General features: G+C 41.0%; 1 protein-coding gene across 4 annotated transcripts in view; it reads right to left on the bottom strand.

The window, feature by feature from the left end:
* Positions 1–409: 409 nt before the first annotated feature.
* Positions 410–23,611, bottom strand: part of SV2B (synaptic vesicle glycoprotein 2B) — a 180,333-nt gene continuing 157,131 nt past the window's right edge. For all 4 annotated transcript variants that reach the window (XM_032392088.1, XM_032392089.1, XM_032392086.1 and 1 more), the window contains 4 exons: positions 12,854–12,987; positions 10,269–10,469; positions 5,940–6,099; positions 410–3,490 (listed from right to left, as the gene is read on the bottom strand). In XM_032392088.1, coding sequence (XP_032247979.1) covers positions 3,307–3,490; positions 5,940–6,099; positions 10,269–10,469; positions 12,854–12,987 — 679 coding nt within the window. In that variant the 3' untranslated portion in view covers positions 410–3,306. The remainder of the gene's footprint in view (positions 3,491–5,939; positions 6,100–10,268; positions 10,470–12,853; positions 12,988–23,611) is intronic.

The following is a 23,611-nucleotide window of genomic DNA, read 5'->3' as shown; positions in this document are numbered from 1 at the left end:
ACTAGATGGATTAATAAATACCATTCTTTTCATATGTATGATGATCCTTCCATTTATTCCAGGTGAGACAATCAAGTGAGTTGTCTATGAATGGCCTCCGGGAATGGAGGTTAAACATTTGTCTCACCATCCCATTCCTCAGAGACTCAATGGGAGGCCCTGCAGTAGGGGATTACGGACTGAGAGATTACTCCAGAATTATAGAGAGAGCATCACTGTAGGCCTTGTAACCCACTCCCAGTGCTACCTGTCTCCTTGGTCACATCATTTGATCTCTCAAGGTCCCCATATGCAAAACAAGGTGAAAGAAATGATTCTCAACAGGCCAACCCCAACTGATTCAATCAACTTAGGAATCCAGAAGAAACCTTAGTGTCTGGAAATAACCTCTAGCCTCAGTTCTTAAAAGTTTGTTTATAATTATTTTTATTATTATTTTTAATGAGCTAATACAAGGTAGCAGGGGACCCTGGGAATGTGGTTATTTATCACATGACCTCAGGTGCATGTGCTATGAACTTCACAAATAGGCACACCGCTTTCACTAATTATTTCCAATAAAACAGAAGGTCAAAACTCAGCATCAAGAGATGACACAACACTGTTGAGGCTGTTAAAAGTAACAAAACAGGCATCATAAAATACATCATGAACCGTGAACAGCTTTGCTCAGTGAAGGAGAACCTCATCCTTCCACGCCGCAAGGATGCCATTGGGAGTTTCTCGGGATAGAACACGAAATGAAAAAGAAGGGCCTGGCCAGGAATGCTGTACATTATCCCCCAATGACCTGCCACAGAGACTATTTTTAAAGAAGCATTTATCTCAGCAGGAATGACAGCATTTAAGAAGAGGCCAGGTACCAGCGCCAGGCAATTCTTCACGGACGGGGAAGGCTGCAGAGCTTGGCTGCACCCTTTACAAAGGCCTAGGTGATGGATGACACAGGAACTGCTCTTGGTTGGTTAAGTGGTTGGTTTAAGGAGCCATACAGTTAATGCAGATATTAGAGCTTGAAAACCCAAATGGAATTGACCCCCAAATTACCACAGCCATCTCCACACTCAAAAATTAATCGGATGTGAGATTTACAAGATCCACCTTAACTAGAAATGCAGACTCTACCTGCTTTGTAAATTTCTTAAGTGGTAGCTGCTCCTTAAATTGTATCATCCCATTGAAGAATAATGTTACAAGGGATGTGGCCATCTCCTGGTTACACAATTCTCTTGAACGGACCTAGCCACTGTATTTCATAATCAGAATAGGGAAAGTAGATGACACCTATGTTACACTGGGCCTCTCATTACTGATGTAGCCTTTATGTTATGCAACTCCTATAAAACACTGACAGAAACGTTAATACACAATAGTATATTTATATATTTGGGGGGATCAGGGTGTCAAATCAGAGTTGACATGTCTTCTTTCCCTGTAAAGAAAAAAAAGAGTGAATAAAGAGGTAGGAGACAGGAGAAGCAGAGTCAACATTTTAACCATTAAAGCTGATCTCAGATCCAAGGTGGAAAGGTGTCGTAATATTTACTCTTTCCTCCTGTCTACCTGTTACTCCAGAAAACAATGGAAAGAGGGCCTGAAGCTGTCCTGGGACCCAAGTGTCTCCCCAAAGTCGAGAAAACACTCCCTGTGGTCATCATTACCCTGCTTCGGTTTTTGGAGATGCCTGGTAGGGAGTGTGTAGCACTTGACAGCACTCAGAACACTGCAGATCAACTTGAAGGATGAGTTCTTGCAAACTGATGCTCACCGGGCCTCGGTCAGTCCACCTCCAGGGACGAGAGCTCATAGCTCACTGTCCTTCCAGGCTAGATAGTTCTGGTGTATGAAACCTTCCTTTTCTGTGTCGTCAAGACTTCAGTCTATTGCTGACCCTTGCCAAAGCAGTTTTCCTGGGTTCCCCACCCCCATCCCCACCCCACCCCCATTCATGTTCCAAGCAGGTCTCAGAAAAGAATTCACTTGGAGCACTGAAGGGAGACATACTTGACATCCACTGCATGCCCTGATTCCCATGCCAATGACATCTGTTTTCAAAGGTCCTGAACCGAGATACATAGCATAGATTTCTCATGGGACCTGACCATGATAACAAATATGGATCATGTTTTACAGCTAAAAGAAACAAAGAATTTATGCGTTGGAGAACTGTGGTTACTCTTCCCCATCCCTCCCTCAATCACTCATGTTGTCCACTGTGTTTTATTCTTGCCCATAAAGAGAATGCCAGAAGCCCCTGAACCCTTCTCCTGTTGTTTCTGGGGGTGCAGCAGCGTCTAATGCCGGTACCTACGATGGTGAGCTTGTTTCACAAGTGATCTGTGTAAGAGAGAAAAGTAACTACTCCACCTACACAAAGAAAAGTGCCCGGACTAAATGAACTGTACAACACGAGTTTACGAAGTGCATCCTCCTGACAGCAAGTTAAATGGCTATAAGATATTGTGGTTGCATTTCATTCAATCAGACCTAATTTCCTGGGACCCCAAACACCAACTCCTCCCAAAATATGGCTAAAAGGCTGGCAAATATTTGCAGGTACCATTTCTGCAAATTAAACCTAGATATAGTTATGTACAAAGTTAGTTTACAGAATACCTATCGCATTAAGTTTCTTTGAATAGATCAAAACAGGAATAAATAGCATCCTTAAATTTACCACCTAATCGTCATGGAAAACTTAGGACACTTGGTTGAGGGGGGAGCAGATTTCTATAGATATTGATCAAATATTTGGTTTTCTATATTAGAGTATCTTCAATGCTATTGTGCCAATTTTCAAATGGAACATAGGCTCGGTGATACTCTTAAATGCAAAAATATAAGTATCTTGTATTTCAAGCCCAATATTTATATGATGACTCTAACTTCCTGGCAAGTCAGTGTGTTAGGTCATTGGGCTCTGAGAAACTTTATGGAGGAGGATCTTAAATGTTTCTCACCCTCAGATTCATTTTGAAATGCAAATAAGTCCTTGCACCTCACTAGGGGGAATACACAGTCCTTGCTCAGAGCGTGCACCCACTGGAAGGTGTGATCCTTCTGCCCCTGCTTTGGGCTGGGGAGACCCGAAGCCAAGAACACCACTCTGGGATTCTAAAGGTGATTCAGGACACCCCCAAATCAGTCACCTGAGTTACAAACATATTGACAGCTGAAATGGGTCCTAAACTAGGAGTCACAAAATCAACTTCTCCTCCCGTGTCCTCTGGACAGTGACAGGAAGCATGGGTGCATTTAAGGTTCTTGGATAAGGTTCTTCCAACATCTTCTTTCCCCAGAGGTTGTTCACATCAGGACCTGTTCTCGGGTCTCTGGCAGCCGAAGAGCAATCAGGCCACCCCCAACGAGAGACGCAGCGGCCAGAAGAATGGGAACCACTTTGGTTATCCCAACAAAAGAAGCAAAGATGGTGTTTCCCAGGATGGCGCCAAATTTGCATAATCCATTAAGGATGCCAAAGGCTGTCGCCCTGTAAAAGAAAAAGAAAGTCAATCATTCTAAAAGATGAACTAGACCTCCTTGGGATGAGCAGGACTGGGTCCTTTCTTTCCCCTGTTGTGAGGGAAGGTATAGTGAAGGTGTGGGAGGGAACTTTTGTTCCTAAATATAAAAGTCAAACATTCTCATTTTAATCAAATTTGGAAATACAGAATAACATAAAGATGCAAAAGTATATAACCCCACCACTGAAAGGCAATCACCACTATTACCAGTCTGGAGTGTTTCCTTCACACTTGTTTCTTTCTCTTTTCAAATGTTATCTCTTTTTGAAATTGTCACAGATAGGACATGCATATTGTGAAACACTGAAAAAACAGAGAGAATGAAGCAGAAAGTGTCACTGTTCCTCCTCAATAACACCCTGACCCTCTTGTGGCAGACACTGTTGGGTGTCCCTAACTAGCATTTCTCCAAATGTAGACTACATTTCCCAGACTCCCTTGCTGAGGAGTCTGGCCATGTGACTATGCTTTTAGCCAATGAGATATAAGTGCAAATAGCAGCTCCTGAGAAATTTCCTTGAGAGATGTCATGAGTGGTACTTTTTGCTCTCTTCTCTTCCGTTTTTCTTCCTTCCATCCCACTTCCAAAAATGAAGATGGTCTCATCTTGGCCCATGGCTGAGCTCATGAAAGGGTGAACAACAAGATAAAAAGAGCCTGCAGTCCCTGGTGTGGACTTCTACAGGAGAGAAAAAGGAAATGCCTACCTTCTTAAGGCTGCAGTTATTTGAGATTTCTATCACCCATGGCAAAACCTAATCCTAATTATTATCCCTCAATCACACTTCTGAGGGGCAACTATTACTTTTTTTTAAGTTCATTTATTTTTCTTAGTAATCTCTACATCCAATGTGGGGCTCAAACTCACTACCCCAGTGATCAAGAGTCACATATTCTACTGACTAAGCCAGCCAGGTGTCCCCTTAATGATAATAGCTACAATCATCTGTCCTTTCTTGACTCCATCTGTGTACAGAGACTATATTCCCAACACCAGCTCTCTTCAACTGAAGCAAAATATTTCTTTTTCATATCACAGGTTTACTAAGAATGTGTCTACATTTTTGTACATTAATTTTTTTACATTTTTAATCACTTTATATATAACTAGCCCCCAATCCCAATCTTTTTGTTTTCAGAATTTGCTTGGATATTTTCACATGTGTATTTTTCCAAATGAAATTTCCAAAGTTGTCCCAAGTTTCCAGAGGAGGGGGAAAAAATCTCATTGAATTCTGAATGGACTCTTTGAAGTTAGAAGGAAACAAAAGAAGATTTGAAATTTGTGTAAGAATAAATCTTCTTAGAATTTCATAAGGTATATCTTGACATATATGTAAGTCTTCTGTTTTATCTCTCAGTAAAGCTTTATGGTTGTCTTCACATAAGTGTTTCATCTTTCTTATTATCCCTTATATTCTTATATTCCTAGATATTTTATGATTTCTGCTATTATTAAATGGAATTCAACTTTACTTTAAAATTTTTGGATACATTTTTAAATCCCATATGTTATTAAGTTAGTTTTATTATTGACCACCTTATCAAATTAGTTTTCTGTTTTGAGCAGTCTCTTTAGTTAATTATTGTCTTGGGTTTCCTAGATGTAAAACCATATACCATTGAAATAATGATAATTTTTCCTCCTCTTATTTTTTGTAAAACTTAGAAGCTCTTCGGTTCAGGGGAGAGGGGCTCCAAATATGGGATGCTGTGCTTTGCCATAGCTAGCCATATTCTAATACCTCTGTCACCAATTTGGGTAATATCATTAAGATTTTTTTGCAGAATTTCATTTACCTGCCTTCCACATCACTTCGCACTCCTTTTTGACCATAGGGCCACTTACCTGCCATCCTTAAAATTCACAATTCCCTCTCCATAAGGAGAGATAACTGCTACATAATGGCTTTGACCCCATGCCTTTCAACCAGGCTTCTTCCCACATGGCTTGCACAAAAATAAAAGTAAGCACTGGGCATTCCTATCACATTCTCTGCTAATGCCCTGGACCATCAGGACTCACCCCCACCTTTATCTGCCCTTGCCTCTCCTCCACCCTTTGTTTATCTAGTTCTTCACCTTTTCCCCCCTCTCTCCCATTGGAGGCCTGTTTTCACCTCTCTCTGGAGTGCATGATATCTATGGTATCACCCTCATTTCTCTCTCCCGAACATGGTTTGCACTTATCCTTTGTATCTGACCCCTCACCCCACTCCATCAGGCTTTAGCCTGCTCACCTCCGTGCCTATACCAGCCCCCATACAGGAGAAACTCAAAAACCAAAGAGATGCTCCCTTGGTCCGTGAAACACCAGAAGACCAAGATGGCTGTGGGGGAGGATGTTGGAATGGGTAGACTTCCGGCCAAAGAAGTCCGAACAAGTCCCAGAGAGAAGCCCACGGAAGAACTGACCTCTGGTTGGTGGGATACAGCTCCACCGTGATCACATCCAGAGCATTCCAGGCTGCAATGCTGGTCCCACAGAACAAGCACTGCCAGCCAATCATCGCAGACTCGCTGTTGCCAAAAAACAGGAAGAAGCAGCAGACCGCCGAGATTAGCATGGAGCCACCTACAGGCGGAGGTCAAGGGCAGAAAAAAAAAAAAACCATGAAGCCCCTGTCTTAGACAAGACTGTCACCCACAGGTCTTTCCCCTCTCCTATCGTCACAGGTGTGCCTGAAGTAACAGGTCACCTCAAGTCACAGGTCCATCTCTACACAGAGAAAGCATAGCTTGAACCCCCCACATGGTACTCCAGCCACGGATTAGAGCCTTTTGCGTGGGTCATGTCACCAGAATTAGCCTCCCAGAAGGATTTTGAAATCCTCACTCTGTGGTGCTGCCCAGCCCAGAATTATTGGGGAGGAGGCCAAGGGGACATTCCTTGAGAATCTGTTATATCCCAGACATTGTTCTGGGTGCCTGAGATACATCAGTATAAAAAATCCTCTTGGAGCTTATGTGCTACTGAGAACAGAACTGTAAATGGGCTGCAGAAGAAAACCTGAAGGGCCTTGCTCTTTATCCTCCATCTATCCTATCTCCACCGCAGACATCTGATCTGCCCTTCTCAGCCCTGCCTGTTTCCTGAGAAGCTAACCCCCAGGGACTGCATACCTGCCGCTCCCTTACCAGCTGGGAGCAGATAGGGGTTGGAGTATTTCTTCCCAATTCCCATCCTATCTATAAAGCCCTTTTTTGGTCATGGCTGCATCCCCCCCAGGACTATAGTTCTTTCCGGGAGCCTCCACCTCCATGGTTCCTGCTCTCCCTGGGCTCAGTGAGTGCTCTTCTCCCTGCAATCGTCGAGGCAGTACCTGCTGCCAATTTTGCTAGCATGTGGGAGCCTCATCTGCCTTAGTTGTTCCCATAACCCTGTCCCCAAATAGCCAGTGAGGTAGGTACTATTTTTTTTTTTTGGCCAACATTTTATGGGTAGGGAAAGTGAGCCAGCACAGAGAGGTTAAGAGACTTGCTCAAGGTCACACAGGGGGGGAAAGGTGTGACTTGAACTCAGGCCTCTCCATCACGAGGGAAATGAGAATTAACCGAGTGGAAGTACAGTGGGCCACAGGGATCTATAGTAGGATTACCCCCCAAAGCCACATCCCATCCCTAAAGTCTCTTCACTAGAACTCTCTGGGGTTGGATTCTTTTTCCCACCAACACTCTGGCTGATACAGCTCATGATAAGAGGTCCCACTGAAAGAAGCTGTGTCAAATGCTGCCCAAATCCATTCCATCCAGCCCAGAAGAGCTTGGGGAGTGTGGAGTGGATGCAGGGCGTGGACCAGGGTATGGCTGGAAATGCATTGGGAATAGATAGCAGAAAGAAAGAAAGCAGCTTCAAAACAACCAGCTGGGAAACAGTCCAAGGGCTCCCCCTCCAGGCATCAGGACCCTGGGGTACCTGTTGCCAAGGAGCCATGTTGGTGGCCTGGCCTGACCCACAAGGGCCTCCCTGGTCGGGGGGCCACCACCTGGAATATCACCCTCAGAGCTCGAGCTGCCAATACTGATACCAAACCCTGCTGATGAGCTGGGACATGGTAACTGTCACCTGGATTCTGCTGATTCTGGGAAGGGGCGGGGCTGTGAGCAGGTCACCTGGTAATGTCTTTCCAAACAGCTAGGAAAGAGACAAACATCTACGGGACCACAAGTGCCTTGGGAACCATATCACCTAAACGCATGCCTCCCTCAAAGTGGCCAGCCATGGCGCCTACCTTACAATAAATGTTTATTGGATACAAAATATTACCATCAAATAAATCAAGTGATATTCAGGGAACTGACCTCTCAACTATGTCAGATAATTCTACTGTAAGTCCCTGTGGCCCACTGTACTTCCCCTCGGTTAATTCTCATTTCCCTTGTGATGGAGAGGCCTGAGTTCAAGTCCCAGCTTCCCCTCCCTGTGTGACCTTGAGCAAGTCTCCTAACCTCTCTGTGCTGCCTCACTTCCCCTATCTGTAAAATGTTGGCAAAAAAAATAGTACCTACCTCACCAGGTTATTGAGTGTTAAATATGTTAATATTTACGAAATGCTTGGCACGAAGCCTGACCTATAATACATGCTTTATAAGTGTTTGTTCAATGCAATTTCTAGTTTATGTCTCTCTCTCCCAATAGATCATTTGCTCTGTGAGCATGAGGATGCTCTCTGTCTCAATTACTGTTGCCTTCCCATTGTTGCCACACAGCCTGGCAGAGAATAAGTGCTGCATAAATTATCGCTTATTGAATGAATAAATGAGGACTAACAGCTTCATCAGGAAAACTACTCTGTTGTTAACAAGACACTACTTCTACCCAGGAAAGAGCGCGGCAGAGTAAGCAGGACAAATTCTGTGCCCCGGCAGATTCAAGAGGGAATTTTTCTGAGGAAATAGCTCTTTCCGTTCATGGAAAGACTATTTCAAAACAGGTCACCCACATCCCACCGAGCTATTTATTGAGCATCTAGTATGTGCTGAGCATCACTGAGAATATCACAGGTGACCCGCCTCGCGCCAGACCTTCTACTAAAGATCGAAGAAAGAACTGCCTGAGCTCTTAACAGTGCAGCTCAGAACCAAAATACAGACATTAATAAAAGAGTAGGATACAAAGAATGAGAGATATTCATTCCAGCTGTCCAGTTTGGGGAACATGACAGGAATCAGTTCTGATCTGGAATGCACGCATGATGCCAAGAAGGACTGCAGTGGCCACAAAGCAGATGTCCGCTCTCTGGCTGCCCTGCCTCCTTCCCACACCCAGCCTTCCCTCTGCCTCCGTGGGGGAGCATGTGGTTGCTCCATGCAGCGGGCCACACCCCTGCACACCACCCCACCCCTCATAGACCCTGCCTTCCCAAGGATGTCCTGGGCTACCCCCAGGGCTCAACCACAGCATTCGCCGTTCAACTGGGGCTGGAAAGGCCAGGGGCAGAATAGCAGAAATGTCACCCGTCTACTCTCACACACCTTATCTCATTGGAGCAAACGGAGGTATTACTTTCACAGTTGTGAAACAGAATCTCTGAGAAGGAAAGGAAGGTGTGTAGACTCATAAAGTAAATGTTGGCGGAGATGGCCACCTGACTCCCAGCTGCTGGTCTTGCACAGGGTGTAAGCTACCTTCTGCCGAAAAGCTCGGGAGTTAAGGAGTTAGTCAACGCTGTCCTTCCCTCAGGGGCTTCAGGTCTAACCATCTGCCATGCCTACACATGACTCCATCCTCACCACAAACAGCATTCATGCTACTTTTACAATAATAATATTCAATGAGCCCCACACCGGCAAAAGCTTCCCCTGCCAAGCTCTGACCAATGTGCTCTTCTCTGACAAAATGACTATGTGATTTATTTTGTTTCCCTTTGAGCTTCGCTGGGAGGGAGTTGGTATTAATTTTCCTGATCAACTACATCCCTAGAACAGACCTTTCATGTCATGTGTATCAATGTGTTGTTCTCATCCCCACCCTGGCCTTACAATATATACATTCTGATATGTTTTCCCTGGCCCTGGGTGTATATGTTTTGTTTCTTATTTTCCATGCACAGCATGTGTTTCTGCAGCAAACTGCTGAGGATCCTGGTGCAGTGAAGCAAGGCATGCGTGAAAACTTCTACCATTTCAAGAACCTACAGGGCACCAAGCACTATAAGATGCTCTGGCTACATCATGCTCAAGCCTCACAAAACCCTACCAGCTAGTTATAGGTACAGATATGGAAACTGAAGCCTGGAGAAGTAAAGGAACATGTCCAAAGTCAAACAGCCTTGAGGTGATAGGACTCGGACATGAGTCTGTCCACCTCCAAAGCCTAAGTGTGATCACTATGAAATTATAATAAGTAATGCAATCTATTTTAAACCCATCAGACGAACCAATGTTCATTGAAGAGCATTTTGTATTTTTTTCTGACAAAAATCTTACAAAGCAGGTAGAATGGGCATGTTTAATATTCTTACTGAAGTGCTAATAGCATAAGTGACTACCACAGAATCGCTCAGTCGGGAAATGAAGATGAGTCCCTGACCTGGACCATAGGTCTCAAACTATGTCTGTGGAGTCCTGAAGTTTTGGAGACATGCCTGCCTCCTGGGCTCCACACCAGCAGATCCCGTCTTACCTGTTTGGTTTCCAGTGCAAGATTTCTTTAAGAAAAAGAAAAAAATCCTCTTCTTTAATACACTTTGAAAGCCACGATCCCTACCTACTGGAGGAGATGCGGCATCCCTAGCTACTCACCAATCATCTTGAGCCTTCCAACTCTATCCATGAGCAGGGCAGAAATGATGTTCCCGGGCAGGACGGACAGACTGCCGAGGAAGCTGACGAGGTAAATCAGGAAGTCATTATCCTGCTCAAAGTCCATGTGGCAGCCCTCCTTCTGCTCCAGAAAGGAAGTGTTGATAAACCGGCAGTTGATGAATTTATGCTCATAGAGGTCTGGGGAGAGAAGGACACCTTGGGTTCATTACAGTGAGCAGGGGCTGGGGAGAGATGGGGCGGAGGCAGGGATGGAGTCATGCCCCTTCCCTGGGCAGGATGCTCCAAGCCTCCGGCAATCAGATAATCTCAAAGTCAAGGTGACGTGTGGTCAGGTGTGGATGAAGAGAAAAAACTAACAATGTAATGACTGCTTCAACTTCCCATAAGCAAAGGGAAATGAAACGAACACTCCTGGAGAGGCATGTCTGAATACATCATCTCTCAAGTAGGAAATGGTCCTGTTTCTATCAATGAGATGACACCAGGGTCCACACCAAGGCCGGGCCACTCCTCTGAGGCTACCCAGCTTATAGGAAGCAGAAGACAAGAGAATTGCGTCTGGATTGAGGTGACCACTCCAAAGCCCATGCAGAAACCTGAACATTCTTCAAAATAAAAACCATTTGCAAGGCGCCTGGATGGCTCAGTCGGTTGAGTGTCCGACTCTTGATTTCAGCTGAGGTCATGATCTTGGGATCCTGGGATCGAACCCCACATCAGGCTCTGTGCTCAGGGATTGTCTGCTTGGGATTCTCTCTCCTTCCCCCCACTTGTGCTCCCTCTTTATCTCTCTCTAAAATTAATAAATAAAATCTTTAAAAAATAAAAATTAAATTAAATTAAAAATAAAATTAAAAACCATTTGCTCAGTATTTTCCAGGGTGGGGAGCTGGGGAGACGAATGTGGAAAGCACAGAGGATTTTTAGGGCAGTGAAAATACTCTATATGGCATGATAATGGTGGATATATGCCATTACACACTTGTCCAAGCCCAAAGAGAATATCCAACACCGAGAGTGAACCCTCCTGTAAACTCTGGACTTGGGATGATTCTGAGGTGTCAGTATAGGTTCATCAATGGTAACAAATACACCACTCTAGTGGGGGGATATTGATAATAGGGGAGACAGGGGCAGGGGGCAGGAGTTCTATGGAAATCTCTGCACCTTCTTTCTAATTTCATTGTAAACCTAAAACATCTCCAAAAAAATCAAGTCTTAAAAAAATATAAACCATTTGCTTTGGACCTCGTTCCCAAGTCTTCCGACACCTTCTAACACCAACTGTTTGTGCAGAAAGAGTACCTAAGCAAGCTCTCAGAAAATCTGGGTTTTGGGAACTGGCTCTGCAGCTGACCCTCTTTAACCTTCCTGAAACTCCTCCTACAAAATTAGAAAAGTACACCTAATTCTCTCCATCACTTCCCAGCACTGACATTTCATGAGTAGAGGTGTTTGCAGAAATCCCCACGTGACAGTATGCAAACAAAGAGGCAACTTAAAACTTGAAAGAAGAAACTAAAAGATGCATCAGGTTTTAATGACAAACAGGCAATGTATAAGCCTTTTTAAGTTCAGGCTAAAAAAAAAAATTATGAAGGTACATCTCATAATGGATCACTTAGAGACGGAGGGATATTTGGAGGCCAGATATTGAACATTTTGGGGCTGACCTCATGGAAGAAGAAGATATTCTTGCATCAACCACGGTGCTGAGGCCCAGGAGAAAGTGCTAATATTGGCACAATGCATGTTGTTCAGTGGAAAGATCACAGACTTTAGAACCAAACAACTCAGGAATGAATCCAAGCTCCCTAAGCTTGCTAGCTGTGGCCTTGGATAAGCGCTTAAGCCTGGGTTTCCTGAGCTATAAACTGGGAGTAAATGTACATTTCTCACTGGAGACAATGTAGGTGAAGCCCCTGGTAAAGCTCAGGTAGTTTCCTTACGTCTCAATTCCCCTTGGTATGTTATTAACGTATGATGAGAGTAGTAAAAGTAACGAGGAGGGATAGAGTGGTGGGATTTTGTGACTATTTTTTAATCATGGAAGTCCAAAATGGTGCAATTTTAAAATATGCTTCTCATCTCACTTTATGCACAAGGCTTGAAAAGATACAATTTTCCCTTTTCCTTTATTATTGTGAGAACAGGAGCCTTGAAGTTAGCAAGATTCAGATTACGTGAGGTCTTCGAGAAAGCACTCCACACATAAAATGCGGCCTTCCTGAAATACTGGCTTTTCATCTGTGTCATAGTGTGTTCCTACCGAAGACCTGCAGCATACAAGCATCAGTCTCCTTGAGACCAGAGCACTCACCCAGAAATTTCGTTTCCACTTCACATGTGATAAAACATGCAGACAAATTAAATGCATTGGTAAAGACGGTGCAATTAATCCGTGCCATACCTGGGGCTAGAACCCATTTCTCCAACCTGACTCTCAGAAACCATGTCTGTGTATACCTTCCTACTCCTAAAGCTTATGACTGAGCACTTTGCTTCTTAAATAAGACCAGTCCACCCTTGATACCATGCACCTACACCACCCATGTTCTCACCTGTGTTGTAGAAGATGGTCGATTCAATGGTGCAATTTTTGAAATAGGTATCAGTAGATGTAACGTCTTCAAAATAGCACTCGTCAAAGAATGTGTCCTCAAAAAGTACATGTTTAAAATACATCTTTGTGAACCTATGGGAAAGACATTAGTCCCCGAGTGATTCAACCAGGAAGAAAGAAGACTTGAGACCAAAATGGAAAGCACAGAAAGGCAGAAAAAGGAGAACTTCAAACCAAAGGGTGCTGAAACATTATTTTCCAAGGTTAGTTCCCTATTCTTTAGCTGGTGTTTATAAAGGAGGGAGGACAGCAGGAGTGTGGAAGCTGGTATCTGGCCCAGGTAGATACGGGGGTACTATGCAGCAGCCCGATGATTCTTAAATGCAGTCATGGACCTTCTGCATCAGACTCACTGAGATATGGAGTAGCGTGAAATGAAGGTACTGATCACGTGGCACTTTATGAGGAGCTTTAAAAACATGCAGGTCCAGGGCACCTGGGTGGCTCAGTCCATTAAGTGTCTGCCTTTGGCTCAGGTCATGATCTTGGGGTCCTGGGATCGAGCCCCACGTCAGGCTCCCTCTCCTTCTGCCCCTCCGACCCCACCCCCTGCTCCTGCCCTCTCTCTCTCAAATAAATAAAATCTTTAAAAAAATGGCAGGTCCCTCAGCTGGTCTTAGTAGGTTTGGAAGCAATAGATTTGTGAGGGACTGAGAATCTTCATTTTAAAAATTTCCCCAACAAAGATTTAGAGCAATAGGCACTTTCATTCACACAGTTGGTAAAATATAATTGGTGTAGCCTGTTTGGGGAGCAATTCTGCAAAATTTTAAGTGCGCAATTGCATTGACCTAGAAATACCACCTCTAAGAATTGACCCTATCTATACTTGCTCATGCATTCAAAGAGATACATTCACTGATGCTCGATGCAACATTTCTTATGGTAAGGATTGATTACTAGACGGATGATGGGTAGGTAGGTAGACAGACAGACAGATACCACGCAGTGGAATACCATGTGGCTGTTACAGTTTTTAGGTAGATCCATATGCCTTAATATGGATCAATCTTCAAGGTATATTGTTAACTGAAAAAAAATCAAATGCAAGCTGTGACCATTCATGTAAGAAATTATATGCCTCCAAATGCATAGAATATGCCCCAAGAGTTACACAAGAAACTGGTAGATGTGTGGCCCTGGGGAGGTGCATTGGGATGAGCTTAATTTTTCCCTTATACCAAGCATACATATTATTTCTTCACTGAAAAATAAAACAAGGGTGGAAGCACCTAGGTGACTAGGAGGTGCAGCCACATTTGGGAACCACTGCTGTACTCCAACTCCTACATGAACTTAATAGGAAAAAAAATATTACATTCAAAACCATATACTGACATACATTAACATCATCCTCTGCTGGACCTTTACCAAGCTTGGTCAAACTTTTAAGCTAGAAGCCTTGGATCTGGTTGTTTTTTGTTTTTTGTTTTTTATGTTATGTTAGTCACCATACAATACATCATTAGTTTCTGATGTAGTGATCCACGATTCATTGTTTTCGTATAACACCCAGTGCTCCATGCAGTACATGCCCTCCTTAATACCCATCACCGGGATAACCCATCCCCCCAAACCCCTCCCCTCTAAAACCCTCAGTTTGTTTCTCGGAGTCCATAGTCTTCCATGGTTCTTCTCCCCCTCCGATTTCCCCCCCTTCATTTTTCCCTTCCTTCTCCTAATGTCCTCCATGTTATTCCTTATGTTCCACAAATAAGTGAAACCATATGATAATTGACTTTCTCTGCTTGACTTATTTCACTTAGCATAATCTCCTTCAGTCCCATCCATATTGATGAGAAAGTTGGGTATTCATCCTTTCTGATGGCTGAGTAATATTCCATTGTATATATGGACCACATCTTCTTTATCCATTTGTCTGTTGAAGGGCTGGATCTGTTTTCATTTATGAAGAATTACAACTCATTCATTTGTCTATTCATTTATTTATATACTCAGTCTTCAGCAAAATTTAGGTACATGGTATTAGGTGCTATGCATACAGAGAGGAAAGACAGGGTCCCTGCTCTCAAGTCTAATTGGGGGGAAAAAAACAAGCAAACACACAATAATACATGGAAGTCACCATGATAGAGGTGGCACAGGCTGCTGAGGGTCATTGTTTCTTTCAAGGCCACCACATAATTCAGTCCATGACCACATATGATGACCAGTTCTCCTTTCCCTTCATGCTATATTATATTCTGCTAACAACCCTACTCTAGAGTCACCTGTCATGAGCTTCTGGAAAAAGACCTCCCCCCACCCCCACCCTGAGTAAGAAGGCCTACGCAAGTGTTTCTCCAAAGAGAAGTCCCCAGAACACTTGCATCAGAATAAAACCAAAGGTTGTTATGAAAGATGCAGTTTCCTATATTCCTAGACCTCTTGAACCAGAATCACTCAGGCAGATGCCAGATTATTTTTAAAATGTGAGAACCATTGGTCTAGAGAAGCCAAATTATTTTATAGAATTTTTTACAGGGTCAAATTTGCTACAGACTTTTCAACAGGGGCCTCCAAAGGCTATCACTGAACTCCAGATTTCCATGGAAATTGGTAAGCCTTGTGTTACAGGAAGATGCCTTTGATTTCAAAATTAATGTAATTTGTATGCTGGATATGTTTACTCAGGAAAGCTATTCCTGGAGACTGTCTCAGGTCTTTGCCTTTCTTAATATATCTTTCTCTTTAATATAGTAATAGGCTGCTGATGTGACCCTCAGATATATTTTAATGTTCTGCCAAGGGTGGGTGAGGGAGCAGAGCCATAAATCATAATGGGCCTGACGTAAGCAGACCTTAAAAACTATCTCCAAGTGAGTTATAAAAAGCCAAAGTTATAAAGAAGGAGATAAAAGGAGAAAGGACCAAGGCATATTTTATGAGTCTTTATATAAATCATCCCCTATCTCTAATTTATATACTGAACTGATTTGAGATTCTTCATTCATGAGAGTTCAAAGGCTGAAAGAAAAGTTAGCATAAGTATCTTATGGAACTTGTCCTGTAAGAAAACATGAGCCATTGGCAATCCAGAATCTATGGCAGGATTATTAATACAAACACTTTATCTCAGTTACCCTCAGGCCCAATGGCTAGTCCACCAAATGGTCTAAACTATGCCAAAAATTTTATCTGCTTTGTCACTGTATTTTACCTGATGGCATCCTCAAGAAGCTCTGTCTAATTATTCTTCTAATAAACAAGAAAATTGATCATTAAAATTTAGTGTGATAATTATCAAGATAGGGGTATATTCTAGGATCACTTCAAAGGGGACACTTATGATCCGATTGGGAAAAGCATGAGATGACGTATCCTGAAGGACAAGTAAAAGCTATCCAAGTGAAGACATGGAGTAAGTGCAGTCCAGGCAGAGGGAACAGCATGTGCAAAGACATGGAGGCATATTACATACACCCTTTAACTGCCTTTTTTGAAAAGTAGAGAGTTCTCTCCCAGATAAATTAAATCACTTTTTGGGGAGAAAATAAACAAAGGGTACAGTCCTCCAAAGGTTCCATACACGTATCCTACTATCATATACCTTCCAGCTATAGTAAAATGAAACAGAATGGTTTGGAAAAGAACTGGAATTCTAGTCTCTCACATATTATCTCCTGTCAGATCCTAACCTGAGGTAAAGCAGAGCATAAAGAAGAGGATCATTTGCTTCAGAAAACATATGTGTGGATCTATTTTCTTTAAAGAGAGGAAGAAGGTGGAAATCTTGCCTAAATGCTCCACGTAACTTGTTAAATTCTCTAATGTCGTCATCAGGCCTGTCTCCCACCTCTGATACCACTCTCCAAAAACTGATGAGTGGAGTCCAACTTTCAGAGCTTAATCACCAAGAGATCTCAGGCAAGTCTTTTCTCCTCTCCAGGCAGGCATATAAAAATCTTTAAAGTAGGGGTATTGAGGAGGTGGTTTTTTCTAGCTTTATATGGTTCTATAAATGAGGAGTGTCTTAACTGTGTGTTGCCTGAAAAGAAATAAAAGAGTGGACCTAGGATATGGCCATCTTTCTTCTCCAAATGATGAAAATATTATTTCATGGAAAATAAGAAGTATTCATGGAAATAATGGGGCCAATGTCAATCAAATAGACTCTCTAAAAACATATGTTCTTGAGCCTCAGTGAATCTGCCAGTAAACCCAACTTCCTTTCTTCCTTTTCTTTTACACTCAAGGCTACCCAAGTGCTGAAGTCGCAAGATTGTATCCTGTCCCTTTTACAAAGATCCTAGCACATGTACAGCCTTTGGGAATAAAATCTTAAGCAGAATTATAAAAATAGAATATAGGGAAAAAAGAGAAATAATAAAGATAAAAGCAATTATTAATTTGCAAGAGGAAAAGAACAACTTCATATACAAATATTGTTGTAAACATCCTAAATAAAACATTACTTTAAACATGCTAAAATCTGAAAAGAACACAAAATTCCTTCAACTGGTAAATCGATAAAAATGTATTAGTACATTCATACCATGGAATAGTACTCTGCCATAAAATAAACTCTTAAATGTGCAAAAACATGGATAAATCTAAGTGCATAATGCTAAGTGAAAAAAATACGATTAAAAGGCTTCATATTATAGGATTCCATTTATGTGGCAGAGAGGAGAGCATTGTTTGCCAGGGACTGGAGATGGAGTAAGGATTGACTACAAAGTGGCATGAGGAAATCTGGGGAGTAATAGTATCTGGATTCGTGGTGGTTACATGACTATATGCACTTGGCAAACTCACAGAACTATACTATAAAAAGGGTGAATTTTACTATATATAAATTATAAGTTATACACCAATAAAAAGGAAGTCCCAACAAATTTCTAAAGTAATAATATCTACCCCCAAAAAAACCCAAAACAAGTTCAAATACTGACTAGATTGACTCAACACTCCCACACCCTATAAGTGCTTAGCAAAAGAGATGTACCCATTCCTACAAAGGTCTCTACTGTCCTACATATCTGACTTTCAACCAAAAATTACAAGACACACAAAGAAGCAAGAGTAAAACAATATTATGTCAAACAAAATAATATTAAAAAACCAGAAGTAGATATGACATCATTGCTGGAACTATTATGTAATTTAATATAACTATCATTGGCATATTAAAGCCTTAATGGCAAAAGTGGATAACATGCATTCATGGTGGAGAATTCCAGCACACAGATGCAAACTATTAGAAACAGTCAAATAGAAATACTAGAAATTTCTTAAAGCAGTAAAACAGATTAAGAATACCTTTGATGGACTCATCAGTAGACTCATCATGTTTAAGGAAGGAATTACTTAGCTTGTATATAATTCAAGAGAAGTTACTGAAACTACAACATAAAGGGGAAACTCCAGAAAAGACTTTGGGAAGCTATCAAACAAACTTAAGTGTGACTGGAATTTAAGAAAAGAGAAAGAAAACTTGTCATAAGACATATTTGAAGGGGTGCCTGGGTAGCTCAGTTGGTTAAGCGGCCAACCCTTGATTTTGATCTTTGGTTTTTGAACTCAGCATCATGAGGTCAAGCCCTGCATCAGGCTCTGTGCTCAGTCGGAAGTCAGCTTGAGATTCGCTCTCTCCCTCTCCCTCTTCCCTTTCCCCTGCTCACATATGCACTCTGTCTCTCTCTCTTAAATGAATAAATAAATCTTTTTTAAAAAATACATATTTGAAGAGATAATGGCCCAAAATTTTCTAAATTAATGAAGCAGGTCAAACCACAACTCCAAGAAACTCACAGAACCTCAAGCAGAGTAAATACAGAATAAGAAGAGGAGGAGAAGGAAGAGGAAGAAGGTACATCTAAGTACATTATATTCAAATAACTGAATACCAACTATAAATGGAAAATTTGGAAGGGAACAAGAGGGAAAAGTCACACTACATTGAGAAAACCAAATTTAAGAATTTAGCAGACTTCTCATAAGAAATTATGAAAGCCAAAGACACTTGGGTGAAATCTTCACATTTCTGAAAGAAAAAACTGTCAACCCAGAATTCTATACCCAGCAAACATATCCTACAAAAAAAATTAAGAAGAAATACTTCTAAGACAAGCATTGAGAAAATTTATTCCCACCATAATTACACTATAAGAAATAGTAAAGTTCCTCAAGCATAAGGAATACAATATCAACTTACATTTGAAACTTGGATCTTCATAGAGAAATGAAAACCTCTAGAAATGGTTAAATTACAGGTATATCTAAAGACATTTTTTCTTTTTTAAATCACTCTAAAAGAGAATTGAGTGTCTGAAGCAAAAATAGTAGCAATATATTGTGTTCTTATAGCATACATAAAAGTAAAATGCATGACAATAGCATAAAACATGAGAGAAAATGAGTGTTCTACTGTAAAACTCTCACATTACACGTGAAGTTAATATATTATTTGAAAATAGACTGATTTATTAAAGATGTATATTGTAAGCTCAAGGCAACCACTACATTTTTTAAAAGATGAGTAAATAATAAGCCAATAATGAAGGTAAAATGGAATAATGAAAATAATCTAAATTAGAGCAGAAAAAAAAATTTTTTTTAAAGAATAGAGCAGAAGATACAGAAAATAGCTAGCAAGATGATAGAAAAGGTGGATCCCAATTATATGCTCTCTACAAGAAACCTACTTAACTCTAAAAACATAATAAATTAAAGAAAAAAAATGGAAATAGTAAACACCAATCAAAAGAATACTGGAGATTCAGTATTTATCTGATAACATAAGATAAAGTAAATTTAGTAAACAAGGAATATTATCAGGGAATAAGGGGTGACTTGCATAATGATAAAGGCATCAATTCACCAATAAGACACAACAAATATAAATGTGTATGCACCTAAAAACAGAGCTTTAAAAATGGAAGTCCTATATCATACAGACTGCATTATCTGTCCATAACATAAATATATATAAATGATCAATAATTAAAAGCATTTTGCAGGGCACCTGGGCGGTGCAGTCAGTTAAGCATCTGACTCTTGGTTTAGGCTCAGGTTGTTGTCTCAGGGTCATGAGATTGACCCCCACGTTGGGCTCTGCGCTCAGCTGAGCATGGAGCCTACTTGAGATTCTCAATCCCTCTCCCTCTGATTCTCCCACTTGAGCTCTCTCTCAAATAAGTAAATCTTTTTTAAAAATAGCATTTTGACACTTAAAATGCACTTCTAAATAATTTGTGAGATGAAGAGTAAATATTACCAGAAAATATAAAATATATATTGGTAAGCAGAGAAAGTTGTTTGAAGGAGCTAAAGCAAAATTGGAGGGAAATGTACTTAATTAAATTCATTCACTTTTTTAAAAAAAAATCAAGAAACACAGTAAGGAAACTAAAGAGACATAAAAAAGTAAATCCTAAGAAAGAAACATTAAAGAAAGGAATATTATTACTTAAATATAAAATATGCAAAACTCCAGTAAGACTGATTATAAAATAAGACCAAAAGCACAAATGAGCAGTATTAGCAATAAAAAGGGATGATTTATTATTGCAAATCTAATAAAAACTTCATAAAACAATGTTATGAAGAACTTTATGACAATATATTTAAAGCTTAAAAGAAATAATTTTCCAAAAGAAAAATGAGCATACTCGAATATATTAATGCCATTTAAAAATAAATTGGTAATCAAAATCTGCTGCCTCAATTAATGGCAAGCTGATATAGTTATAGCAACTAGCTTTACCAAACCTTCAAGGAATCAACAACCCCTACCTTACACAGTTTGTTTTAGCAAAAAAGGGGGGGGGGGCTATAAACTTGATACCAAAGTTGAATGAGAACAGTATAAGGAAAATATACACCAATTTCACTTACTCCTACATAGTACACTAGCAAATCAAATTTGTAAGTGTATTGCCTTGAAAAAAAAAATAACAATGAATTAGTAAGATATATCTCAGGAATCACATATGGTTGAAAACCAGAAAAACTATTATTTCAATATGTCACATTAGTAGGTCCAAGGAGAAAACCACATAGTTATCGTAATAGACACAGAAAAACATTTGACAGACTCAATATACTATCATGATAAAAAAAAATCTCAGTATACTCAAAAGAGAAGAGAATTTCCTTAACTTTCTAAAGACTATGATTCAAAAACACACAGAAGATGTTATATTTAAGAGGGAGACACCAAAAGCACCCACAGATGTCAAGATACCCATTGGCACTATTCCTATCCATCACCAAACTGGAAGTCCCAATAAATGCAGCACAATGAGAACACAATTATAGGGATAAGAAAGGAGGAGATAAGACTGTCATTAATATTTGTCAGTGTGTCTGCCACATACAAGAGCCAAGCATATCTACCAAGAAGCTATCAAAATGAATAAAGAGTTGGGCCAATGTTTTAGATCCCAAAAAATCATGTATAAAGGAAAAAGGAGGAGGAGGAAGAAAAGAGGAGAGAAGCAAGAGAGAAGAGGGAGGAGGAGGAAAATGAGGAGGAGGAGAAAGAGGAGAGTGTAAAAGCCCCACTCACAACAGCACCAGGAGCAATAAAGCATCAGCAAATAAGCTTCACAAAATACATACAACATCGATTTTTTTTTTAAGTAGACTCCACACCCAGCGTGCAGCCCAGTGGCAGGACTTGAACTCACGAGCCTGAGAAGGAAACCTGAGCTGAAATCAAGAGTCGGACACTTAACCAACTGAGCCACCCAGATGCCCCCATACACAAACTTTATAGAGGACGTTATAAACCATTATGGAAGGACATCAAAGAATGAGTAAGTCAACAGAGAGAAATACAATATGCAATGACTGGGAGACCCTATACTCTAAAGATGTCCCCCAATGAATCTAGACATTCTATATCATTCCAATCAAAATCCCAACCAGCTGTTTTTAATGGGATTTTAGAACTTGATCCTAAAATTCATCTGAAAAAGCACAGGGGCAAAACCAGCCAAGAAAAATGTTAAGAACGAGGTGGAAGACACTAATCCTCCTGGAAACACAACAAAACAATAAAGTTAATGGCAATGAAGTCAGTATGGTAAAGGGAGAGACAAATAAAACCATGGAACCAGAGAGCCCAGAAACACAGTGATACATAAGAGGAACTCTGACTTACCCTAGAAGTATGACTATATACCAACAGGGAAAAGATGGGCAATTTTACAAATGCAGAAACAATTGGCTATTCACATGGGGGGAACATCAAAGTATTCCTCTCTCATAGACAGAGATCATATTCAGGGAAATTAAGGCCTTGAATGTGAAAAGAAGCTTTAAAAAAGAGAAACAAACTGAAAATGACTTTTCTCACTTCAAACATGAAAGATTTCTTAAATAAGAGCCAAAAGGCACACACCTTAAAGGGAAAGGTGACAAACCTAGCATTAGAATATAGAGCATCTGCCCAAGAAAGGGCTCCTGAAGTGAAGTAAAAAAGCAAGCCACAGACTATCAGAACCAAGAGGAACCTGAGGAGGCATGACTACTAAATGCGATGTGGTGGCCTGGGTGTGATGCTGGGATAGAGAAAGAACAGTGGGTAAAAGGAAATCTGAGTGTGGGTGTCTGGGTGGCTCAGTCAGTTAAGGATCTGCCTTCGGCTCAGGTCATGATCTCAGGGTCCTGGGATGGAGCCCCTCGTCAGGCTCCCTGCCTGGTGGGGAGGCTGCTTCTTCCTCTCCCTCTGCAGCTCCCCCCTGCTCGTGTTCTCTCTCACTCTCTCTCTCAAATAAATAAAATCTTTTTTAAAAAACCCTAATTTTATACCAAAAAAGTGTGCAAAATTTATAGTATAATTATACATTTACATATACAACATGGTATGATATTTATCTAAACTTTAAACCATACAAAAGAATACTGTACAACATTTACAGATATAGAAACACACGGGAAAAGTATAAAAACACCCTTCAGTGTAAAACGCCAGGTTTATTTTTATTTTTTTTTTGTTCATCTCCCCTTCCAAATCCCCCCCTTCATTCTTCCCCTCCTGCTATCTTCTTTTTTTTTTAACATATAATGTATTATTTGTTTCAGAGGTACAGATCTGTGATTCAACAGTCTTGCACAATTCACAGCGCTCACCATAGCACATACCCTTCCCAATGTCTATCACCCAGCCACCCCATCCCTCCCACCCCCTCACCACTCCAGCAACCCTCAGTTTGTTTTCTGAGATTAAGAATTCCTCATATCAGTGAGGTCATATGATACATGTCTTTCTCTGATTGACTTATTTCACTCAGCATAACACCCTCCAATTCCATCCACGTCGTTGCAGAAGGCTGCATAATATTCCATTGTATATATATACCACTTCTTCTTTATCCATTCATCTGTTGATGGACATCTTGGCTCTTTCTATAGTTTGGCTATTGTGGACATTGCTGCTATAAACTTCGGGGTGCATGTACCCCTTTGGATCACTACATTTCTATCTTTGGGGTAAATACCCAGTAGTGCAATTGCTGGGTCGTAGGGTAACTCTATTTTCAACTTTCTGAAGAAACTCCATACTGTTTTCCAGAGTGGTTGCACCAGCTTGCATTCCCACCAACAGTGTAGGAAGGTTCCCCTTTCTCTGTATCCCCGCCAACATCTATCGTTTCCTGACTTGTTAATTTTAGCCATTCTGACTGGTGTGAGATGGTATCTCATTGAGGTTTTGATTTGGATTTCCCTGATGCCGAGTGATGCTGAG

This window comes from Phoca vitulina, unplaced genomic scaffold (genome assembly GCF_004348235.1).
Source record: "Phoca vitulina isolate PV1807 unplaced genomic scaffold, GSC_HSeal_1.0 scaffold65, whole genome shotgun sequence".
NCBI classification, from domain to species: Eukaryota; Metazoa; Chordata; class Mammalia; order Carnivora; family Phocidae; genus Phoca; species Phoca vitulina.
Note: the sequence above shows the minus strand (reverse complement) of the source record. Positions and strands in the feature narration are given on the sequence as shown.